At 43.9% G+C, this 25,959-nt stretch overlaps 1 protein-coding gene across 1 annotated transcript in view; it reads right to left on the bottom strand.

The window, feature by feature from the left end:
• The window catches only part of LOC128850204 (ADP-ribosylation factor-like protein 15), an 83,597-nt gene extending 81,415 nt beyond the window's left edge, over window positions 1-2,182 (bottom strand). Inside the window, exons 1-2 of the mRNA XM_054053189.1 lie at window positions 2,145-2,182; window positions 110-315 (exon numbers count right to left, since the gene is read on the bottom strand). Of these exons, the coding sequence (XP_053909164.1) occupies window positions 110-315; window positions 2,145-2,182 (244 nt within the window). The remainder of the gene's footprint in view (window positions 1-109; window positions 316-2,144) is intronic.
• Between the last annotated feature and the right edge of the window lie 23,777 nt (window positions 2,183-25,959).

The raw sequence follows: 25,959 nt of genomic DNA, 5'->3' as shown, positions 1-25,959 counted from the left end.
AAGTAAGATAACTAAGGTGAAGTACTCTACCGTCTTTGCTATGTATGTGTTTCAGAAGTTACCTTTAGGCAACATTACAGCACACCATGGAATAAAGGCAGCATCCTACCTGTGGTAGACACTATAGCCTCTGGACTTTCACCGCAAAGCTGTGACAGAAGACTTGTCTTGCCAGAACCGGTGAGGCCTATGCAAACCAAGTCATATTCAGGTTGTGGTGGTAGTGGTCCCTTGCAGCAAAGTGCTCTAAAACACTGCCAAGGGGGGAGAGAAAAGGAAGAAGTTAATTTTTTGCAGATGTTTTTTAACAAAGTACTAAAATTCAAGTTTATAAATTTAAAGGTGCTAGAGAGAAGCAGATTTTTATTGCAACGTGCTATTTTGGGAAAATCAGGAATTAAACTGAAATCAGCTCAACTCAAATTAGTAAGAGCTTTATAAGAAAACATAAATATACCCATTAACATTTCATTTAAACCTCAGAGCTAAACTGAGGAAAGTGACATCCATTTCCTGAATAGCATGAACACTGCATGTACATTGAGATAGGCACGTGCTCTACTCAACTCTGCGATTGAGTATGCATGAGTGTGCTTCCTGAGCTAATTGCATGCAATACCTAGTATGAACATCAGAGCAGATCCTGAGCAGCTGCTGGCCAGGATCTCCCTGTTGTCACAGGAAAGAATCAGAGAACTTCGCTCCATTGATGTCCTTCCTGGGCTTGCTTTGACACATGTTTTGAAGGAGGACAGCACTCATCCTACCTTACAATATTAGGTGTTAAAGAGTACAACTTGTAAAAAAATAAATTTTGCTTGACATAGTTCTAGTCATAAAGCTGCAGATCTCTCACTTTCCCTGGAGAAGTATGGATTAATGACAATATAAAAATAAAAATCACTTACACAAGGCCTACTTCAGAGTTTTGCTAACATCTCAAACAGTATTGCCAAATTACGCCAAGACAATCAAAAAAGGTCCCTTAAGCCCTTAGAAAAATTCATCAGACCCTTCTTTATCTTTAATATGGAAACATTTATGTAAAATAACCCTGAAAATACTCCCTTATGGGAAAGCTACAAAGTCTATATTTAAGTTATGGGATATAGTTACCTACTAATCATAGAATCACAGAATAGTTTGGGTTGGAAGGGACCTTAAAGATCATCCAGTTCCAACCACCCTGCCATGGGCAGGGACACCTCCCACTAGACAAGGCTGTTCAAGGCCCCTAATGTCGAAGGTAGGTCCCCCCACCCCAATACATATAAATATCTTTTTCCCCAATATTTGCTGCATTCATATCAGAGGAATATATCTGCTGTAGCAAGGAAAGGTAAACACATTTGTGCAACCACTCCTCTCTCATAGATTCTTTCTTTACAAAGTACCAGCTCCTGACCCTTCAGCAATACAAACCTGAGCCTCCACACCTGAATTGGAGCTCATTGCTAATTTAACTGATTTTTATTTCCATCTTAACAAAAAGCAAATCACTACATTGAGTAAGGAAACAGTCCTTACAACTCTAACTTAGTTGGTCTACATGACTACACAGGGTCTCTCATTGAGGATGACTGGAGCAGAAAAACTGAACACACATCAGTGACGCACTATTGCAAATACCAGTTCATCCGAAGAGAATGTGTTCATAAAAAGATAGCTCACTGACTGCAGAACATTTATAGGGTTCTTTATCTATAGATGATAAATTATTATACATATTGCCAAAATGGCTACAGGCTACATGGCTACAGGCTGTTCAGAAGGGACAGACCAGGAAGGAGGGGTGGAGGCATTGCCCTCTGTATCAGGAAATGGTCAGAGTGTGAAGAGCTGTCTTTGAAGAGTAGCCATGAACAGGTTAAAAGCTTGTGGGTCAGAATAAAAGATGGAGGCAGCAAGGGAACCTTGTGGTTGGTTTGTACTACAGAAAGTCTTCATTGGTTTAAAGAAGCAAAAGATATGTTCAGGGAAAGTTAAGAAATTCCTTCAACACCTTATAAAAGCATATTTTAGAAATAAAAACAGTTACTGTAGCAGTTAGGCTGAACAAAGGCAACAGATTTATAAAACACAACCAACAAAGGGAGCCTTGTGGTTGGTTTGTACTACAGGCCACCTGATCAAGGGAAGCCTACCGATAAAGCCTTCTTCCTCCAGCTACAGGAAGCTTCATGCTTGCAAGCTCTCATCCTACTGGGGGACTTCAACCACCCTGACATCTGCTGGAAAAGTAGCATGGCGAGCTGTAGGCAATCCAGGAGACTCCTAGAGTGCATTGAAGATAATTTCTTAACCCAGCTAATAGACACCCCCACCCGAGGGGATGCAATACTGGACCGGATGATCACCAACGCAAGTGAGCTCATCAGTGACATCAAGATCGGAGGCAGCCTGGGCTACAGTGATCACGCACTTGTGGAGTTCAAGGTCCTGAGGGATATGGGACAGGCGAGGAGTCTAGTCAGGACCCTGAATTTCAGGAAAGCAAACTTCCAGCTCTTCAAAGAGTCAGTCAGTAGGACCCCCTGGGATATGGTCCCCAGGGGCAAGGGAGCAGAGCAGAGCTGGCAGATCTTTAAGGATGCTTTCCATGAAGAACAGGAGAGCTCAGTTCCCATATCACAGAATCACAGAATCACAGAATCACAAGGTTGGAAAGGACCCATTGGATCATCGAGTCCAACCATTCCTAACACTCCCTAAACCATGTCCCTAAGCATATGTAGGAAATCAGGCAGGGAAGAGACCAGCATGGCCGAGTCGAGACCTGCTCGAAGGGGAGCAGGGGGGTAAAGCCCCTCCCACTGTAGGGGAAGATCAGGTTCCTTACCACCTGAGGAACCTGAACGTATATAAGTCTATGGGACCTGGTTACCCTGGGAACTACTGACCTGCCAGACTCACCTCTGTGCCTGGGAAGATCGTGGAACAAATCCTCCTAGAAGCTATGCACATGGAGTATGCACATGGAGTACTGCAAGTTGATTGAAGACAGCCAGCATGGCTTCACCAAGGCCAAATCTTGCCTGACCAAGGCAGTGTCTTTCTCTGATGGGGTAACTATAGTAGTGGACACGTGAAAAGCAATGGATGTGATCTATCTGGACTTCGGTAAAGCCTTTGATATGGTCCCCCACAACATCCTTCTCTCTAAATTGGAGAGACATGGATTTGATGGGTGGATGGTACGGTGGATAAGAAACTGGTTTGATGGTTGTATTCAGAGAGTTGTGGTCAACGGTGCGATGTCCAAATGGAGATCTCTGTGACAAGCGTGTGTCCCTCAGGGGTCCGTACTGGGACCAGTGCTGTTCAATATCTTCATCAGTGATACTGACAGCGAGATTGAGTGTACCCTCAGCAAGTTTGCCGATGACACCAAGCAGAGTGGTGTAGTTGCCACACAGGAAGTACGGGATGCCATCCAGAGGGACCTGGACAGACTGGAGAAGTGGACCTATGAGAACCTCATGAGGTTCAACAAGGCCAAGTGCAAGGTCCTACACCTGGGTTGGGGCAATCCACGGTTTCAGTGCAGACTGGCAGATGACATGATTGAGAGCAGCCCTGTGGAAAAGGACTTGGGGGTGCTAGTCAATGAGAAGCTGGACATGATTCAGCAATGTGCGCTTGCAGCCCCGAAGGCCAACTGTATCCTGGGCTGCATCAAAAGAAGTGTGGCCAGCAGGTCGAGGGAGGTGATTCTGCGGTTGTGAGACCTCATCTGGAGTATTGTGTCCACTTCTGAAATCCCCAACATAAGAAGGATATGGAGCCATTGGAACCAGTCCAAAGGAGGGGTACGAGGATGATGAGAGGGCTTGAGCACCTCTGCTATGAGGACTGGCTGTGAGAGTTGGGGTTGTTCAGCCTGGAGAAGAGAAGGCTCCGAGGAGACCTTTTAGCGACTTTCCAGTACCTGAAACGGGCCTACAAGAAAGCTGGAGAGGAACTATTCATAAAGGATTGTGATCCGCCATGGCAGGCGGATTGGAATTAGATGATCTTTAAGGTCCCTTACAACTCAAACCATTTTATGATTCTGTGGTTCTATGAATAGGCTAATAGAGGATTCATAGATGCTTCTAGTATGCTTGTAACCACTTTAATACATACCACTCAGGTCTGTAAACGCATCTTTCTGTTAATAACATTTATGCAGAGGTTTACTCCTCTAGGTTTAACCAAAACCTGTGAAGTTTGAATGTAAGATAACAGTTATTTGAATTACATGTTTTCTTCCACGTCTTTTAAAAATCGCGGAAGCATTACTTCATATTTACTTGTAATTTGAAATCTAAACTTTAGTTCCAGATATATTCAAAGGTCATTTTATAAAGGTATATTCGGTACTAACTCCTTACCAAATGGTAGATGGGTTGGATGGAAGTTTTGTGTTGAATTTAATATATGTCAGTTATATAATAGTATCTTTGGAAATTTCATTGTTAATACTAATTTATTTTCCCCATCTTATAATCGATATTTTTAAACATTGTATTGTAACAGAATTTCCCATGCAAAATCCTACTTCTTGGTGAAAAAAATATTCTTTTGTGAATGTATGCAGTTGATTTCAAATGGCCTCTTTAAAAAATAACTTACTAATACTCTTAATTTCTCTTTTTAGGTTTTAGCATAAAAGTGGTGCCATTCCAGAATGCAGTCTTGAATATAAAAGAACTTGGAGGTATATAATTTATTCATTTCATTATAAAAACATCCAGTGTCTAAATCTTATCATACCAAACTGTTAGTTGTTTTAAATTTAAAAATGATAAATTAGAAAATTTCCAGTGCGGCTGGAACATAAAACTTGTGTTTCACCACAGCAGGTGAAGTTGAGAAAAATTGAACAAAAGCCGACTAGAAAGAACAAAAAGTAAAAAGCAGGAGGAGCAGAAGACTGATAATTATCTAGTGCATCTCTTTAATGTCATTTCTCAGATTGCAAAGGTTAAGTCATATAGAAATACAAACTGGACTATAATTTTAGTATGGCACATGTGGCAGCTCAGGGAAGTGTATTCCTTGTGTTTCAATTAATTCAAGGCCTGCTTGAATTAATTGAAAAGGATCTCTTTTTTATTTACTGATCAAGTTGAACTTCCTGTTCTCTATGTTTCTGTTTTGATATACCAAGAATCTCTGCTCCCTGAGAAACAAAATAACCCCACATCTTCTTCCAAAAATTTAGTCTATAAAATAATGCATGTAATTTAGTTTAATGTAAAGGTGTGCCATGCCCTAGTCAACATTCTTGCAGAATGTACTCTTAACAGGATAACTTGAAATATCTCTCTATGTTATGCAACTTAATTGAGTAATGGTACAGAGAGAAATTACAGACTTGATTTCTTGTTATGGTGCAGCAATCGCTGGTGGAAACTAAGGATGAAATCATGTATGATGAACATACAGGAAAATGGGGAAAGACTGGAAAAATAAGGCAGATGACAACATTTCTTGTTCAGAAGTTTTTAACAGCGTTTTGCTGATAGAAGTTTTGGTTGCTGTGGTTTAACCTCAAGATAGATAATGACCGTGCAAAGGCAATAGGAAGCTGCTTGTTAGCTTGTTAGCTGGTTCTAACAAGCATCTTTCCAGCCCAAAACCACCATGTATTCAATGTGTTTATTCAGTCATTTGCTGTTGCAATGCTGTCAAAACAGAATGTGAAGTCATGCTGTCAGTTGTGATGTGGATACTTATTCAGGCCTAAATCAGGATTATAGGCCCATTTTAGAGGCCAACTAATAATTTACAGGGTTGCTTTCTTAGGATAAGTCTATTTGTAAATGCAGACTTATACTACTGGTGAGATGCCAGTAAAAATACTAACAACATATTATAGGGTTTTGTAACCTTCTCTGTTTTATGTACTAAAATATATTGTCATATGTTTGCGTTACATTTTGTAATCCCTCTAAAGGCCTTTCTCACAAGCATAGAGAATCAAAATGTTATGCAGTCATCTTTGAAATTTAAGACAGAATTATTTAGTAAGAGTGGAGTGATAAATATCGGGGATGCTTGAGTTTCCAATCATTTGAGCATGCCAGGAAAAGAGAGATGAGAACTGTCCTCCCAACTGCTGTTCCTCCTTAAGCTTCATTACCAAAGTAATAAATTCACGGTCTTAGGCCAGCTAAATTAATTGTCTAGATGAGAGCTTGAGAAAAAATAATTTTAAATAGAGTTGGTTAAACAAAGCATATGCATTTTGCTGTAATTTGGAAGCAAAGAGCAAATGAAGAAAGGAGGGGAAGTTGCAATGTTGTGCAATCCTAATTGAATGGAAAATATGAACTCTTGGAGAAGATGGCAGCAGTTGTCAGGTAGTTATCTGCCTTGTGAAAAAAACGTGGGAGGAAATGATGTTTAAATAATATTAAATTAAATTCAATATTTGAATAGTTATGGGAAAACCATCCTCTTCTGTGGAGAAGGAGAGGAGTACTGAAGACCCTTCTAGCAACATAGCTTGGCAGAGCAGCTAAAATTTTATCTAGTTAGTCATCAGAAAACTGATCCTACAAGTAAATGCATCCGAGTCCTGAAGGAATTGCCTGATGTGGTGGCCAAGCTACTCTCCATGATATTTGAAAAGTCCTGGCAGTCAGGGGAAGTCCCTAGTGACTGGAATAAGGGCAGCATTGTCCCCTTTTTTAGAAAGGGTAGAAAAGATGACCCTAGGAACTACCAAACTGTCAGCCTCACCTCTGTGCCTGGGAAGATCATGGAACAGATCCTCCTAGAAGCTATGCTAAAGCACATGGAGTACTGGGAGGTGATCCAAGACAGCCAGCAGGGCTTCACCAAGGGCAAATCTTGCCTAACCAACGCAGTCGCTTTCTCTGATGGGGTAACCACATCAGTGGACACGGGAAAACCAATGGATGTGATCTATCTGGACTTATGTAAAGCCTTTCATATGGTCTCCCACAACATCCTTGATGAGCGAAAGCAGACAGGGGGGGTTGGGAATGTTCACTGGAACTTGGCACTGCTTGTCAGAGACGGCCTTGGAGACCTTGGAAGTTGATAACAAGAGAGAGATAGTTAGCAGAAGCTTACTGATAAGCGGGCATTGGAATGCAGAAAGTTGGCTGCATTTGCTTCAGGAGTTTGAAAACAACCAGAAGGGACTGTGCCTGTGCACAGTTCGAGGAGAAAAAAAATTCATCCTTAGGAAGACTTCCCACTTCATCCCTAAGACCCCGGCCCATGACCACCAGGAGGCACTATGCAGTCGCAAGACTGGAAAGAACCTTCTAGAACTATTTATAATACGAAGCGGGAAAAAGTTATGAATATGTAGTAGGTGCTTATACCTATGCATGTCTTTAAACTATAAGTAGCTGTTTGTTAAGTTATACGGTGTGCAAGCTAGGAGGAGAACCCCCTTGCACCCCAGCGCTGGAAATAAACATACCTGCTTTATAACCCATTTTGGGTTATAAATCCCCCCTTTCGCGTGGTGAGGGAGTGATATTGCCCATCCTTGGGAAAGTAGTGAATTCACGAGTATGGTATGGTGTGGTATGGTATGGTGTGGTGTAGTATGGTATGGTAACTTGGGCACTCCTCGCTGGGATAGCTGGAGCACTCTGTATGGTAGCTAGCATCATATATTTGCACTGTAAGATTTCCGTCCCGGTATCGTGCATATTCTAACGTCGCTAAGAGCTCATTTTAAACTTCTCATATGTTGTGGAGTGCTTGTATGTGAGTGCATGGTACCATGAGACGTGCAATTGAGCATGAAGCGAGTGCAGAGTTATGATCCCCGGTTCTGCTCTCCTGTGAAGGAAGCAGATGGAGATGAACGAAGCGAGAGATCACTGTTATATGTTGTGTGTTTTGTGTCATAAGTGTACTCTGTGAATTGTTTGATGTATAATAGAGTACCAGCGGAACTGAGAGGGATAACTTATCGGGGGACGTTATTCCTGCATAGACAGGGGGGCCAGAGACAGACTAAGTGCTCAAAATGTTGAAAGACTTGCAAATTGTTTAGAAATCCTGTCTGTCTTGGTTAATCCCAGGAAAGCACCTATGAAAACTTTCAATTCCAAACATCCATTGAGCCAGAAGATAGGCATATTTACCTTGGACCTTTGGAATGGAAGGTTGCAAAGGGTGAAATTTTAAAATACCTAGCATAGAAGAAGGAAAAAAAAGGAGAAAAATGGGAGAAGCAGCTCAGAGTGCCCCTCCCTTCCCCCCCCCCTTTCCTGGAATGCAATTTAGCCTTATCTGTTAAGCAGTTTCATTGCTGTGAACTCATAAGTTAACACTCATTGTGTTAACTCATAAGTTAACACTCCCCCTCCTGGAACGCGAGTTAAGTGTACTGTGTGAGGAAAATAAATAAATAAATAGATAGATAGATAGATAGATAAATAAATAAATTGAAAGTGTAAAAGCAAAAAGGTCTGCATGGACAAGGGGGACAGAATTCTGCAGGTTGTGGGAATGGATCAGGCTTCAGTGTTCAGACTATGATAAGATTTTATTGTGCTATTCAGCTAGGTTGGGATCACTCTATTGACCTGAGTGTTTATAATCCGTGGGCGGGAATTGTTGTTGCTACTAGTCTTGTAGGAAGTCCCTGAGAACTTAGGGACAAGCCATTTGTAAGTGTTTAAACAGTTTGTGTGGAAGTTAGAGAAAGATAGATGTGGAAGGTAGTATAATGGGGGCAAAACTGAGCAGAATTTCCTCGGGCAAGCCCATTAGAATGCACTGGAAGGAATTGGCGGGGGGAGCTGGGGGCTCAGTGAGTAAGAAGAGTATTGCAGTACCATTTTGCAACTGATGTTGTTTTTTAAAGAGAGAGGGAAAGTGGAATGAAGTGTTTTTCACCCTCCGAAACCCTCTGGAGTGGCAAAGGGACTGTGGGATTGTACTGCCACAGGACCCTATGGTACTCACCCTTGAGCGGGAAAATAACAAAGAATTTAAAGGTAAACTGAGGCGGTGTTGCTTGGCATGCAGCATAGGACAAAGGTGCACAAGAATAAATAAAATTCACCAGACGCCAGAAAAAGATTTACCTGATTTGCTTAAGACTCCCCCTTGATCACAGGAATAGGACACAGGCTCGGACAGGACCCCTAACCCCCTGGATAGCCCAGAATCTTCCTGTGTCAGGAAAAGGTCTGCTTTGACAGTTTTGCAGGCACCTCTCTGGGAAGACCAAGAAGAAATAACAAAACAAAACAAAACTGATTTTAAAACTGTAGGGGATTTGGAAAGATTATTTCCCATCCAAGACCCAATGTGGGATCCAGACAGATCTAAACATGTAGAAAAATTACAGGTATATCAGGAGTGAATCTGGAAGGGAATGAAAAGGGCCATTCCCAAACAAGTAAACAAGGTCCCTCTAAATCACCACCTGAATTCCTAAATCGACTGAGGGATATAATGTGCTGCAACACACCGCTGGATCCTGGGTCAAGGGTAGGAATACTACAACTAGGGTTTTTTTTGGTTTTGGACCAGACTAAAAGAGGAATAGTGACTCATGTGAAGGAAGACTGACGGGGACCTGGGGAATCCACCCTAGCGGATCCACTAGTTATAATGAAGCCAGGGAAAGAGGAGAAGAAAGTAGAATTTTAGTTGACACAGAGGCAACATATTCAGTTTTGAACCAAGCTTTGATGTCCCTAGGAAATGACTACATCGTGGAAAAAGGGGCAACTGGCCAAAGTGAAAAGGCATTATTTTGTGAACTTCTAAGATATAAACAGGGAATACAATGGGGCATCCACAGATTCTTGTATATGCCCAACTCCCCAAAGGCACTTTAGGGGAGAGATTTATTAGAACAATTGGGTGCAATAATCAAATTTGAAAAGGGAGAGATTACTCAGGAGGTAAATGACCAGCAGTATATACAAATAATGGGTTTATCCTTAGTCAGTGTTCCCACAGAAGGAAAAATCAGAGAAGAAATCATGAACCAGGTATACCCCGAGATATGGGCCACCGATGTGCCCGGGACTTATGGGCTGTAAATAAAATAACCAAAAGACCTTTACCTGGTGGTGGCAAATCCATATACCCTGTTAACTGTATTAATACCTGAACTAAAAATATTTGCATTTCAATGGGAAAACCCTGAAAGAGAGTGCAGAACTCAACTCACCTGGATATTTGGTAATCAACTTGCAAAGGATCTTGAGGCCTGGAAGCGCCACCTGAGGAAGGGAGACTGCTGCAGTATGTAGGTGATACCCTGATTGCCACCAAGACAACACTTGCATGACCTGGATCATGAGTCTGTTAAACTTCTTGGGGCTCCTGGGATACCGGCTATCTAAAAAAAAAGCCCAACTAATGCAACGTGAGGTGATCTATTTGGGCTATGAAATCAGTGCTGGATGAAGAACTTTGGGACAGGCCTGAAAAGAGGCAATATACCAATCTCCGAGACCATAAACAGTGGAAGAGTTAAGAGCTTTCTTGGGGATGACCGGGTGGTGTCGGCTATAGATCTATAACTATGGACTGATTGTTAAACCTCTGTATGCACTAACCACCGCCAAACAGAAATACCTTCAATGGAGCAAAGAGGCTACGCAAGCCTTAGAAAAGCTGAAGGAAGTCCTGATGTCAGCCCCGGCCTTAGGACTTGCAGATGTGAGTAAGCCTTTTTTCCTTTTCTCTTATGAGAAGCAAGGGATTACCCTAGGGCCTGGTTGTTTACGAGCGGTTTCGGCCATCCTGCTAAACATCCAGGAGGCACAAAGATCTACCCTGGGCCAGAAAATGACTGTGTTAGTGTCTGGAAGCAAAAGGTGGGCACTGGCTTTCTCCACAAAGGTTCCTAAAATACCAAGCTATAATGTTGGAACATGATAATGTGGGAATTGTGGTTACTAACATCATCAACCCAGCTTCTTTTCTCAGTGGAAATACAGGAGAACCAGTGCACCAGGACTACTTAGAGACCATCAAGGCCACATACTTGAACTGTTCCAACCTGAAAGACAGTCCCATGGAAGACGCGGAAAGCTGGTTCACAGATGGAAGCAGCTATGTCTTAAGCAATAAAAGACATGCCAGGGCAAAAACATCAAGCATGCAGAGGGATCCTGAGACTGCTGGAAGCAGTCCAGCTACCTGAGAAAGCAACAATCATGCACGTCAAGGTGCACCAGAAAGTGAATTTGGAATTGGGGAGAGGAAATGAGCTGGCGGACAGAGAGGCAAAACTGGCAGCCAAAGGTGAGGTAAAATCAAAAGGGGCTTTGATCCCTGACAGGTGAATCTCCGTAGAAGGTAAGCCAGAATATACTAAGGAAGATCAGATAATCAGAAACTTATCACAGACCTGGAAGAGTCATATAATAAAGAGGGGTGGGTCCTCACTCCACAAGGGAAACTAATCATTCCCCCTTATTTAACATGGTCTTTGATGAGGGAAGAACACAGGAAGAGACATGGCAGGGGCAGAAGCTTTATATAGACACCTAATTAAAGGGATTGCAGCTAGAAATTTATGCACCACTGTGAGACAAGTGACTCAGCAGTGTGACCTTTGCCTCCAGACTAAACGCAAAATTACCCCAAACCAGATATGAGCCATATTGGAAGAGGCAATGGGCCTGGGCAACAATGGCAGATTGATTTTTTGGAACTCCCAAGACAGGGGGGATGTTGATACTTATTGGTATTAACTGGTACCTTTTCAGGTTGGCCGGAGGCATTCCCTACTAGAACAGCCAACGCTCGGGAGATAACCAGAACATTAACACAGGAGACAATACCATGCTTTAGTGTGGGGGTTCACAGCGGGCTGAGGACCCCTGCTGACCATACCTGGAAGAAGATCATGGGACAGGAAGTGGGCAGACGATACAGGACTGCGCAAGAAAGTAGTACCATCCAGTCACAGATAGTTTGTATATAAGCTAATCCAATCATGCGGAGACGCATGTGTTAATAAAGGGTATAACAGGTGCGTGTAAGATCAAGCGCGGGCCGGTCAGCCATGTAACTTCAATAAAGAAAATTGCTTCCACATCACCGTGTCGTGTCTCAACAGCGACATCTGCTGACCTCGACGTGATATAGATAGCAGTTTGCCGAGAGATTTAATTTTGGGGGTTCCCCGAGGTGGCACAGCCACTGAGAGAGTTTCGGCGAGTACAGCCAACAGAAGTGGTGAGTATAGCTGCTAAAAGAGTTTCGGCGAGAATAGCCAAGAGGAGCAGCTAGCATAGCTGCTTAATTCCGGTTACAGGACTTTTTAGAAGACACCGAGTGCAGGTGAGCTGCTGGGGAAAAAGATGGGAGCCTCATTAACAAAAGAGGATGAAATGATTATAAGTATGTGGAAGCAAATCATAGAATCATAGAATCACTAGGTTGGAAGGGACCCACTGGGTCATCAAGTCCAACCATTCCTATCACTCCCTAAACCATGACCTTCAGCACTTCATCCACTCATCCCTTAAACACCTCCAGGGAAGGTGACTCAACCACCTCCCTGGGCAGCCTGTTCCAGTGCCCAATGAACCATTCCGTGAAAAATTTTTCCTGATGTCCAGCCTGAACTTCCCCTGGTGGAGCTTCAGGCCATTCCCCCTTATCCTGTCCCCTGTCACTTGGGAGAAGAGGCCAGCTCCCTCCTCTCCACAACCTCCTTTCAGGTAATTGTAGAGAGCAATAAGGTCTCCCCTCAGCCTCCTCTTCTACAGGTTAAACAACCCCAGCTCTCTCAGCCGCTCCTCATAAGGCTTGTTCTCCAGCCCCTTCACCAACTTTGTTGCTCTTCCATGGACACACTCCAGAGCCTCAACATCCTTATTGTGGTGAGGGGCCACATACTAGAAAAGAAGGGGGTAAACCTAGAAGAATTGATGTTGCAAACGATGCTTTTATGGAGCAAGAGACAGGGTTATACTCCAGATATAATAATATCATTTACTGTTTCGAATTGGAAAGAAATAGGAAACAGGCTGTTTGATAGCGCTTCACACGGACACAAATAGTCAGTATCCTTGTTAACCACATGGGATTTTTTGTTTGATACTTTGAGAGACTTTAAAAACAGAAGGATTGGGCAGAGCAAGATCTTTCACCCCTTGCCTCCCAAGATGAGCCTCCATCTGCTGAGGATCTGTTAAAGGAGCAAGAGGAATTTTCTGTATTAACTGCTGATCCAGATTCTGCATCTCTATCTGAGTTTCAACATCTAAATTCAGGAAATCCAGTAACGCGCCCAAAGAATAAACTGTCTCGGTCTGCACAAAAAAGTTGTCTTGTCCCATATATAAACAAAGCGGATGGCAAGTTAACCCCTCCACTGCCCCCTGAAGAGCAAGGAGTGCCCAAAGCGTACAATCCCTTTGTACGTCCACCTTTGCCAGATGAGCCAGACGATTGGGACAATCCCGTGGTGGGGGCGGGCAGTGAGGCGACTGCTTCAAAAAACAGAAAGATCAAGGCTAACGCCAAGCCAACCTCTGGGTGTTCCTCTAGTAAACCTCAAACCCCTCAGGCATGGGATTTACCCCTGGCACAGGTTGCTGTGAGACCATATGATCCCTGTTTATTTTGGCAAAAGGTAAAACAATGGGCTATGCAGGAAGGACTTTGGGCGTTGCCCGAGGCAATAACTGCAACCTTAAAGGAATGTGACCTGCACTGATGAGAACAGCCAAGATCGCTGAACCGAAGGATAAATATACAACAATTAAGCAAGGAGTTCAAGAGCCATTTTTACAATTTGTAGAGAAGCTATGGGCTGCTATAGAATGCCAAGTTTTTGATGACTATGTCAAAACAATGTTGATCACACAACTGGCGTGAGATAATGCTAATGCAGATTGTCAAAAAATAATACGTCTTGCCAGGTGAACCGACTCTTGAAACTATGATCATGGCTTGTGCCCAGATGGGGTTGGTTGACCAAAAAAATGGCTGCTCTTGCTGCTGCTATGGCAGCCATGGAAACACCTGACAAAGTATGTTATAAATGTAACCAGACTGGGCATCTAAAACCTGCCTGTTCAAACAGACAAAAAATGAATAGTGTCACTGCTAAATCAGCGATTACATCAGCTGTTAGCAGATGTCTCAGGTGTGGGAAAGCTGGACACTTTGCTAAGCAATGCCAGTCCAAATATCATATAAATGGACAGTTGCTACAGCTGGGAAATGGGAGACAGAGCACAGGGGGGCGCGCCCAGACACAAATACCCGTGCCCATGAAGAACACTCGGTCTCCTGCAATGCGTCCCCAGGCCTTTGCGACCTCTTATCAGAGATGAATGCATCCACTGTCCACACAGTAACAATTAATACATAGGGAGTACACAAGGTCACTCTGAAAGCGTGGGGGCCCATCAGTCATGGACTCAGTGCCTTGCTTATCAGACGTTCCAGTGCTATCTTACAAAACATTCTAGTTCATGTGGGAGTAATTGACGAGGATTTCACAGGACAGATTTGTGCAATGGTTTCTACTATCACACCCCCCCCCCCCCCCCCCGATCCACTGGACCACCTCAAATTTATTGGTCACAACCTCTCTCAGACACAAGGCCACAAATGAAATGTATCCTTGTTGTGAACACTGCTTATCCACATTCCATTCAAATATCTGGACTGCTTGACACAGGGGCTGACGTTACTATCATTGCTCGAAGGGACTGGCCTGATTCCTGGCCCGTGGTACCTGCAACTTCAGGAGTAGTGGGACTAGGAAGTATGGCTACTAGTCTCATAGCAGCAAAACCTGTAATTATTACAAACCCTGAAGGGCAAAATGCCACTGTACGACCTTATATTACTCCAGCCCCCTTAAACCTCTGGGGAAGAGACTGTTTGGGACAATGGGGAGTCTGTATCACAACGGATTTTCCATAGGGGTCACTATCCTGCAGGGCACTAAAAAACCCACTTTAAGGTTGCGATGGCTCACAGACAAGCCGGTGTGGGTGGATCAGTGGCCCCTCAACAAAGAGAAACTCACGGCCCTGCACACATTAGTGGCAGAACAGTTAGCTGCAGGCCATATTGAAGAGTCACACAGTCCTTGGAACACACTGGTTTTTGTGATCAAAAAGAAATCAGGAAAATGGTGATTATTACATGACCTGCGAAAAATCAATGAAGTGCTCGCAAGAACAGGGGCATTACAGCCGGGACTACCTTCCCCAACAATGATTCCAATGCAATGGGACATATTGGTCATGGACTTAAAAGATTGTTTCTTTATAATTCCTTTAGATGAAAATGATGATGAAAAATTTGCTTTTACAGTTCCTTTGACTAATCATGCAGAACCCACAAACAGATATCATTGGAAGGTTTTACCCCAAGGGATGAAAAACTCACCTACCATCTGTCAATGGTTTGTAGCCCAGGCACTGAGTGTTGTGCGGCAGAAATATCCTGAATGCTATTGCTGTCATTATATGGATGACATCTTATTGGCTGCTGCAATGTCAGAACAATTAGGAGAATTGGAAAGGGACACTAGACAAACGTTGGAATGTTATGGCCTGGTCATTGCCCCTGAAAAGGTACAACATGTTCAACCGTGATTGTACTTGGGCATGAAAGTGCTGGCCAAAACAGTCCAACCTCAGGCAATTGAGATAGTAACTGAAATCAAGACTTTAAATGATGTTCAAAAAATAGTTGGAATTATAAATTGGCTGAGACCCTATTTGGGCCTTATGTCATCACAAATACAACCCCTAGTTGATCTGTTAAAAGGGGACACAGATATTGCAGCACCCAGGATTCTAAATAAGGAAGCCAGAAATGTTCTGACACTTGTAGAACAAGCCATTCAGGAAAAGCATGTCTGGTGCATTGACCTGACTGTAATTGTGCAGGCATTGGTCTTTGTGGAAGGCACAATGCCCTACGCTGTGCTCGTGCAGTGGGATCAGGGGTGGGAAGACCCCCTCCATATATTGGAGTGGATCTTCTTACCATTTTGAACACAAAAGGCTGCTCCAGGATTATATGAGCTGTTAGCTCAACTCATTACAAAAATGCGAACATGGTGTGTAGAACTATTGGCATGAGATCCAGAATTTATTGTTATTCCTCTACAAGTTCAATATTTTGAATGGTGTCTTGCCAATAGTTCTGCACTTCAAGCTGCGCTACTTAATTTTACAGGCCAGATATCCTATCATTTTCCTTCCCATCCACTTTGTAAACTGGGAACTCAAATCTCTATCGCACAGAAATTGTTAAGCCAAACAGCACCTGTTGACGGACCCACAGTTTTCACAGATGGGTCTGGGAAAACAGGAAAAGCTGCTGTTACATGGTTTGATGGACAAAATTGGCAACATTTAATTGAGCATCAACAAGGCTCCCCACAAGTGGTGGAATTACGAGCAGTCACATTGGCATTTCAACAGTTCCCACAAGCCATAAATGTGGTAACTGACTCTGCTTATGTTGCAGGCCTAGTGCAGAGATTGGATAAAACAGTTCTTGGACAAGTGACAAACCACCTGTTGTTTGGAGTTCTGACGCTCCTGTGGGAAACGGTTCAAAAACGTAGTTTACCCTATTATATTCTACACATAAAAAGCCATACTGACTTACCTGGTTTTATAGCAGAAGGAAATGCCTGGGCTGACCAATTAGTATCTGCGGTAGCATTAGGACCAGTACCAAACATTATGCAACAAGCAATTGCTTCTCATCAATTTTTTCACCAGGGTCACAGAGCACTCAAGAGACAGTTTCAACTTTCTACTACTGAAGCTCGATCTATTGTTGCCTCATGTCCCGATTGTCAAGGACAACATTTTTCAACAGTGTATGGAGTAAATCTTATAGGCTTACAGGCCCTACAAATTTGGCAAACTGATATAACTCATATTATGGAATTTGGCCGACAAAAGTATGTAAATGTATCAATTGATACCTTTTCTTCTGTCATTATTGCTACTGCACATACTGGAGAAACAGCAAAAGATGCTATTAGGCATTGGCAAAAAGCCTTTGCCACCTGTGGTGTTCCTCGACAAATTAAAACTGACAATGGTCCCGCTTATGTTTTTGGGCGGGTGAAAGCATTTTTACAGTCTTGGGGTGTCAGCCATTCTACATGTATTCCTCACTCCCCCACTAGTCAGACACTCCTAGAACGTGCCCATGGTACACTTAAGTGCCTTTTACAAAAACAAAAAGCGGGAATGTCTGGGGAATCACCTGAAGCAAGGCTGAACAAGGTGATGTATGTATTAAATTTCTTAACTATCAGTGAGGAACATCAGAATCCCCCAATGATTTGACATTTTGAATCCTTGAAGGCTACCACAGCTATCTCTGATGGAGTGAAGGTTCAAGTGAAGGACCTTCAAAGTGGTCAATGGTCAGGCCCGTGCAAGCTATTAACTCGAGGTAGAGGGTATGCTTGTGTTTCCACAGATGAAGGACCTCGGTGGTACCCTGCTCATTGTGTTCGCCCTGTTGTGGATAAGCCATGGAGACCATGTGTGGAGAATCAAACAGCCGGAGATGTGTGTGATGGATAACCCTTGCTAACATCAAAGAACTGCCATAACAACTGGAGTATAAATCGTATACCGGAACCACAAGTTAGGGTTTTTAGGATCAGTAGAAAGAGAGTATAAGTCATGTACCGGAGCCACGAGTTAGAGCTGTTAGGATCAGTAGGAATGGAGTATAAGTCAATGCTTGTATACTTTTCAGATGTACCTACGATATTACTCAGCGCGGTCAAATGCTGATGCTGCTTTACTTGCCTGCTTCAAGAGTGGGTATGTTTGTGGTTGTGCTATCAATGTTGCCCTGCATTGTGTGTCTGCTGTGAAGGGCCCCGCAGTGGACGACACAGGCAATTTTTAACAGGCAATTTTCTTTAGTACAAATACAAAAAGGGGGAATTGTGGAGGTCCACAGCGGGCTGGGGACCCCTGCTGACCATACCCGGAAGGAGATCATGGGACGGGAAGTGGGCAGACAATATAGGACCGTGCATGAAAGTAGTACCATCCATTCACAGATTTATGTATAAGCTAATCCAATCATGCGGAGATGCGTGTGTTAATAAAGGGGATAAGAGGCGCATATAAGAACAAGCACGCGCCAGCCAGCCATGTAACTTCAATAAAGAAACTTGCTTCCACATCACCATGTCGTCTCTCAACAGCGACAAGCATGCTCTACAGCAGTCAGACTAGGAGATGCAAGAAACAGTTCATCAGTTTCTGAAATGGCTACAAGTTACAGGAGTCTTATATTTTAAAGAATAAGCAGAAGGAACTGCATAAATACCGATCCTTAAAAGTAACTTTAAAAACCTCAACCCAACATTTCCATATCAAACTCCTCAACAGTTTGAGGAAGGCTCACTGTAAAGTCTGACTTTGCTTTTTCTTTGCCTTAAACATTTTGTCTAAAGGCTGGCCATTTGTGCCCTTGTTTTGTGTCACAAATAGCGGAGGGGGTGCAGCAGCAGGCGCTCCCCCTCCAGTGTTCTGGAGGAACTGCTGCTGTCCATCGATGTGGTGATTCTTTCTCTTCTCTCTCTCTCTCTCTCTCTCTCTGGGTGAGTGACCTTGGCTGCATTCAGGGATCAGATCATGATCTGAACAGATTGAAATCTGTTTCTTGCAACTTTGGGAAGTTGCGCCCCCATATCTCAACTCTGCACCCGAGTATTTTGGTCTGTTTATTTTTGTTGGAGCCAGAATAAATATTGCTTTTGGTTTTTGCCCTGAGAGTGACTTTCTCGGCCTCTGGATCACCACACAGATAAACAAACCCCTTTCATTTGACTGCGCAGGTTGAAAGAAGCCCAGACCTGAGTGTGTAGCTTTTGGATTGGGAGCATGACACTTACAAAAAGAAATCACTACCGTGCAACCAGTTTCATTACTGATAACTAAAAAGAGGGTTTTTATGTTTACCATTTATCAGACATTATATTCCCAACCTACACTAGAAACTGTCATACATAGACCTCAAGATTCTGTAGCATCCAATGTCCAGAAGTGGAGCAATAATAACTGCACTGAACAGCCCAACTTGTGGAGTCATCTTGAGCTTCATCCACGCTAAGGTACAGTATGTAATCTACATCTATCATAACCTAGGTGAAAACAGATGTTTACTGGGAAAATGAGAACTACTATAGGAGGAAATGAGAAATAAGATTTAGCGCTTGATCTTACTTGTTCTTAGACATAATCTAACTACACAATAATTTAAAGTTCTACTCAACTAAATTAATAACTACATATAAATAATTGCAAGCCAACATATGACGACCTAGCAGAAAGGCTGTCTTCTTCAACAGTTGCACAAAGTCATAGAATCATAGAATCACCAGGTTGGAAAGGACCCACTAGATCATCGAGTCCAACCATTCCTAACACTCCATTAAAACATGTCCCTAAGCACTTCATCAACCCGTTCCTTAAATACCTCCAGGGAAGGTGACTCGACTACTTCCCTGGGCAGCCTGTTCCAGTGCCCAATGACTCTTTCCGTGAAGAATTTTTTTCTGATATCCAGCCTGAACCTCCCCTGGTGGAGCTTCAGGCCATTCCCCCTTGTCCTGTCCTCTGTCACTTGGGAGAAGAGGCCAGCTCCCTCCTCTCCACAACCTCCTTTCAGGTAGTTGTAGAGAGTAATAAGGTCTCCCCTCAGCCTCCTCTTCTCCAGGCTAAACAACCCCAGCTCTCTCAGCTGCTCCTCACAAGACTTGTTCTCCAGCCCACTCACCAGCTTCGTTGCTCTTCTCTAGACACGCTCCAGAGCCTCAAAATCCTTCTTGTGGTGAGGGGCCCAGAAATGAACACAGTAATCAAGGTGCGGTCTCACCAGTGCCGAGTACAGAGGGAGAATAACCTCCCTGGACCTGATGGTCACACCGTTTCTGATACAAGCCAAGATGCCATTGGCCTTCTTGGCCACCTGGGCACATTGCTGGCTCATGTTCAGTCGTCTGTCAACCATTACCCCCAGGTTCTTCTCCTCTGTACAGCTCTCCAGCCACTCTTCCCCCAGTCTGTAGCACTGCATAGGGTTGTTGTGCCCCAAGTGCAGGACCTGGCACTTGGCCTTGTTAAACCTCATGCCATTGGCCTCAGCCCAGTGGTCCAGCCTGTTAAGATCCCTTTGCAGAGCCTCCCTACCCTCCAGCAGATCCACACTTCCACCCAGCTTAGTGTCATCTGCAAACTTGCTAAGGGTGCACTCAGTGCCTTCATCCAGGTCATTGATAAAGACATTGAACAGAGCTGGACCCAGTACCGAGCCCTGAGGAACCCCACTTGTGACTGGCCTCCAGCTGGAGTTAACTCCATTGACCACCACTCTCTGGGCCCGGCCATCCAACCAGTTTTCAGCCCAGGAGAGTGTGCGCCCATCCAGGCCAGAGGCAGACAGTTTCTGAAAGAGAATGCTGTGAGAAACTGTGTCAAAGGCTTTACTGAAGTCCAAGAAGACTACATCCACAGCCTTTCCCTCATCCAGTAGTTGAGTCATTTTGTCATAGAAGGCAATCAGGTTAGTTTGGCAAGATCTGCCTTTTGTAAACCCATGTTGACTGGGCCTGATCACCTGGTTCTCTTGCATGTGCTTCATGATAGCACTCAAGATTACGTGTTCCATGACTTTCCCTGGCACTGAGGTCAGACTGACAGGCCTGTAGTTCCCTGGATCCTCTCTGCAACCCTTCTTGTAGATGGGCACAACATTAGCCAGCCTCCAGTCTAGTGGAACTTCCCCAGTCAGTCAGGACCGCTGGAAGATGATGGAAATGGGTTTGGAAAGGACATCTGCCAGCTCCTTCAATACTCTTGGGTGGATCCCATCTGGCCCCTGCCAGGGAAGTCAATATGCTTCCCTTTTTTACTGCCAGCTATTTGGCCAATATGAAAAGATCCTAAAAGGAAACCTTCTGTAGAAAGTTCTTTTGCCAATGGAAAAAAATATAGCCCCAGATATGTAAGCAACTGGAAAAAGAGATTTGTACAAATATATACATGCACAAATGTGATCATTCCTGCAAATTAGTCTATTTGCATATGCTCTCTAGGTTTTTACTTATCCACCATTTATAAAGATACTGCTGTAAAAGTTATTCCATGTCTTCTGCATTGGATCATAACCAGAAAGTGATGGCTAATTATGTGTTAAACTGGGCTAAGTTTACTAATAGAAGGCAGAACCTTCAGGAGAGATGTAAAGACAGTAATTTACTAGTATTGTGTTGAGTGCATTGTCTGAGTGCAGGGCTGCTGTGCCTGAGAGGCTTTTCTGTGGCTCCTGGTTAACAATGAAAAGGGGAGGTGTAGGAGAAGGCACTGCTCCAGCCCTCCCCTCACCTGCCATGGGGAGGCGGGAGTGGGTAGGAGGTGTTTGAGAACCTTCCTGAAGGAGCTTCTGTGCATGCACAGCAAAACTACCCCTCAAATGCTAATGGGACACAGACTTGCCCTATAGATAGAACTTGCCAAGAAGGCACAGAGTGCGTGCCCATCACCCCAATAGGACCAGCCTGGAGAAGTGCTGCTGAAGAACTACCGGACCACATGTTCCTGAAGAATTGCTGCTGACCAGATGGACCACGTTTTCCAGAGGAACCACCATGCCCGACTGGAATGGTGACCTTTTTTTCTTCCCCTCTTGCTACTTTTTTCCTCTCTTTCTTTCTTAATTATCTTACTGCACCTTCTTTAATTCCTGGCACTTCTGTGTGTATCTGATTGAATCCAAGTTGTGTTGTAGTTTGTTTTACGACCTTGGCTGTGTTCAAGGTATCAGATTGTGATCTGACCAGACTGGGATGTGGTTTTGCAACTTTGGGGAGTTGCTTCTCAGAGTGCACCCAAGTATCTGGTTTGTGATTTTGGCTGTGTCCAAAATAAACACTGCATTTGATTTTACCCTGGGAGACTTGTTGGCCTCTGAGTTGCCATGCAGATCTCAAAGGACCCCCCCTTTGACTCTGCGGGGGGAGGGGGGCACAGCGTGCAAACACTAGTGGTGTCGGGAGCAGGCCCTGACAAGAGAGTAGAAAATGCTAAACAGGGCTGAGTAGGTATATAGACTGGAACTTCACAAAAGCTCATTGCATTTAGGGATAGATGTTCAGGTACTTTAGCAAAAAGACTAATTGCCATATAAGTTTGCAATGTCTGATGGTGGCTGCCAAGAGAAAATGTACAAAGAAGAGTTAAATCAAACATGTATAGGACTATGAAATAGGGTTTGTAGACTATATTGTTTAAACCTGAGGTTTAATATCTTCTCTAAAAGTGTTTGCTGTTCAGTGAAAATATGATTTTAAACAACATATAAATATTTAATCCTTCAAATGCTATCAAATTCTTAACTCCAGAACTATTTTGTAGCAAAATGTCCAATTATGTACTATTAAAAATATGTGCAACATTTGTTAAAAGCAAAAAAGATATTGGAAATGTAATGTCTCCTTGGCTTTGATAAAGGTCATTCAGGAGCATCTGATTTATGACCTCCAGACAAATTATTACTTCTTCTCTTTCATGTCACTCTTTCAAGAAAAGTCTCCCAAATTCTATAGTGATCTCCAAAGTCAGATGTGCAGGGATATTTGAAAGTTGTCAGGGTTTGGGTTTTGGGTTTTTTTTTTGTGGTGTTTGTGGAGGTATTTTGATAGCATTTCTAGAGGAGAGATAGGAAAAAGACCTCTGTTATACTATAAATAACTGCTGTTCCTTTATCTAACTGCATTAATATCACATTTTTTGCATCCATGCTTGCTAAAGAAAAGAAAGAGTTAGTAAAATTTACCTAGTGATAGCAGCATGCTTTCCTGAATAGCCATAGCTTTGCCACTTCTCATTTTACATGTCAAGCTAAAATTCTTGAAATATTGTGTTGAGTTACACACACAGACATACACACAACGCCCCATGGTTCCAACCTTCACATGTTATTTGATTCAGCATACATTCATGCTGCACTGGTCATTTCTTTAAAATTTACTACAACTCAAAGCATTTCATTTCCAAAAGGGTAGAGATTTCTCCTTTATAACCCAGCTTCTCTGTTCTCTTAATTGCAAATGTTGTGGTCTACGCTGAAGCAGAATCAGTTTCTAACTTTTCAGCTAAGCCTCCTCTGAGTAACTTCAGTTTCTGAAAGTGAACTGCATGTGTTTCAGACAGTGTTTCTCTCTAGAACAGATAACACAGGGTGCTGCTATGCAGAATCGCAAAATCATAGAATCATTAGCTTGGAAAAGACCTTTCAGATCATCAACTCCAATCATACCTGTCCACTACTAAATCATACCCCCAAACACCTCATCTACTCGTCTTTTAAACACCTCCTGGGCAGCCTCTGCCAGTGCCCAATAACCCTTCTGGTGAAGAAATTTTTCCTAATATCCAATCTAAACTTCCCCTGACACAGCTTAAGACCATTCCCCCCTTGTCCTATCACCTATTACTTGGGAGAAAACATCAACACCTACCACTCCACAACCTCCTTTCAGGTAGTTGTAGAGAGCAATAAGGTCTCCCCTCAGCCTCCTCTAGGCTAAATAACCCCAGGTCCCTCAGCTGCTCCTCATAAGACTTGTTCTCCAACCCCTTCCTCAGCTTCATTGCTCTTCTCTGGACATGCTCCAGGACCTCAATGTCTTCATTACAGTGAGGGGCCCAAAACTGAAAACAGGATTCAAGGTGCAGTCTTCACCAGTGCTGAGTACAAGGGGTACAATCACTTCCCTGGTCCTGCTGGCCACAGTATTTCTGATACAAGCTAAGATGCTATTGGCTTTCTTGGCCACCTGAGCCACTGCTGGCTCACGTTCAGCTGCTGTCGACCAACACCCCCAGGTCCTTCTCTGCCAGGCAGCTTTCCAGCCACTCTTCCCCAAGCCTGGAGCGCTGCATGGGGTTGTGTCCCAAGTGCAGGACTTGGCACTTGGCCTTGTTAGACCTCATCCCATTGGCCTCAGCCCATCAATACAGCCTGTTCAAATCTCTCTGTAGAGCTTTCCTACCCTCCAGCAGATCGACACTTCCTCCCAGTTTAGTGTTGTCTGCAAACTTGCTAAGGGTGCACTCGATCCCCTCATCCAGGTCATTGATAAAGATATTAAACAGGATTGGACCCAGCACTGAGCCCTGGGGACACCACTTGTGACTGGTTTCCAGCTGGATTTAACTCCATTCCCTGCCACTCTTTGGGCCCAGCTATCCAGCCAGTTTTTAATGTAGCAGAGGGTGCCTGTCCAGGCCAGTTGCAGCCAGTTTCTCAAGTAGGATACTGTGAGATACTGTGTCAAATGCTTTACTAAAGTCCAAGTCCACTACATCCACAGCCTTTCCCTTGTCCATCAAGCAGGTCACTTTGTCATAGAAGGCGATAAGGTTAGTTTGGCAGGACCCGCCTTTCATAAAACCATGCTGAGTGAGCCTGATCACCCAGTTGTCCTGTGTGTGCTGTGAGATAGCACTCAAGATGACCTGCTCCATGACCTTTCCTGGCACCAAGGTCAGGCTGACAGGCCTGGAGTTCCCCGGATCCTCCCTTTGACCCTTCTTGTAAATGGGTGCAACATCTGCCAATTTCCAGTCAAGTGGAACCTTCACAGTCAGCCAGGACTGTTGGGAGATGATGGAAAGGGGTTTGGTGAGCACCTCCACCAGCTCCCTCAATACCCTTGGGTGGATCACATCCGGCCCCATAGACTTCTGAATGTCTAATGGCTGAGCAGGTCTCTAACCATGTCCTCTTGGATCATGGGAGCTTTGTTCTGCTCTTCCTCTATACTGGCTCATAAGGTTGAGTACCCAGGGAACATTTCACCTTAATATTAAAGACTGAGGCAAAGGCATGAAAGGCCTTATCCTCATCCTTTGTCAGTATTGTTCCCCCTGCGTTCAGGAAGGGATGGAGACTCTCCTTGGTCCTTTTTTTGTTGTTGATATATTTGTAGAAGGCTTTTTTATTATCTTTCACAGAATGGGCCAGTCTAAGTTCTAATTGGGCTTTAGCCCTCCTGATTTTATCTATGCATGATCTCACTTCATCTTTGTAGTCCTCACGAGTTACCTGCCCCTTCTTCCAAAGATTGTCTATTTTCGTCTTTTTCCTGATTTCCACCCAGAGCTCTTTACTCACCCAGGCTGGTTTTCTTCCCCCCGGCTCATTTTCTGGCACACAGGGATGGCCTGCTCTTCTGCTACCAAGATTTCCTTCTTGAAGAGTGTCCAGCCCTCTTGGGCTCCTTTGCCCTTAAGGACTGACTCCCAAGCAACTTCTCAACAGGCCAAAGTCTGCCCTCCAGACGTCCAAGGTGGCCGTACTCCTGACCCCCCTCCTTACTTCTCCTAAAACTGAGAATTCTATCATCTTGTGGTTGCTGTGCCCCAGGCATCCTCCAGCTGTTGCATCTCCCACAAGGTCTTCTCTGCTCATAAACAACAGGTCCAGCAGGGCTCCTTCCCTGGTTGGCTCACTCACCAGTTGTGTCAGGAAGTTGTCTTCCATGCACTCCTAGACTGTTTCCTCTCTCCTGTATTATACTTCTAGCAGACACATGGTAGGTTGAAGTCTCCCACAAGGACTAGCAATCGTGAGACTTCTCCCAGTTGCTTGTAGAATACCTCATCAGCCTCTTCTTCCTGGCTGGGTGGTCTATAGCAGACTCCCACCACAATATCTGCCTTACTGGGTGCTCTGCTGATTTTTACCCATAGACATTCAACCCTATCATCACCATCACTGAGCTCAAGGCAATCAAACAACTGTAATATAGAGGGCTATCCCACCGCCTCTCCTTCCTCACCTACCCCGCCTGAAGAGGCTGTAGCCATCCATAGCAGCACTCCAGTTATACGAGTCATCTCCCCATGTTTCCGTGAGAGCAATTATATCGTAGTCCTCCTGCCTTACAGTAACTTCTAGCTCCTCTTGTTTATT

The sequence above is a fragment of the Cuculus canorus genome, chromosome W (genome assembly GCF_017976375.1).
Source record: "Cuculus canorus isolate bCucCan1 chromosome W, bCucCan1.pri, whole genome shotgun sequence".
In the NCBI taxonomy this organism is placed as follows: domain Eukaryota; kingdom Metazoa; phylum Chordata; class Aves; order Cuculiformes; family Cuculidae; genus Cuculus; species Cuculus canorus.
This window is presented reverse-complemented; position numbering and strand designations above follow the sequence as displayed.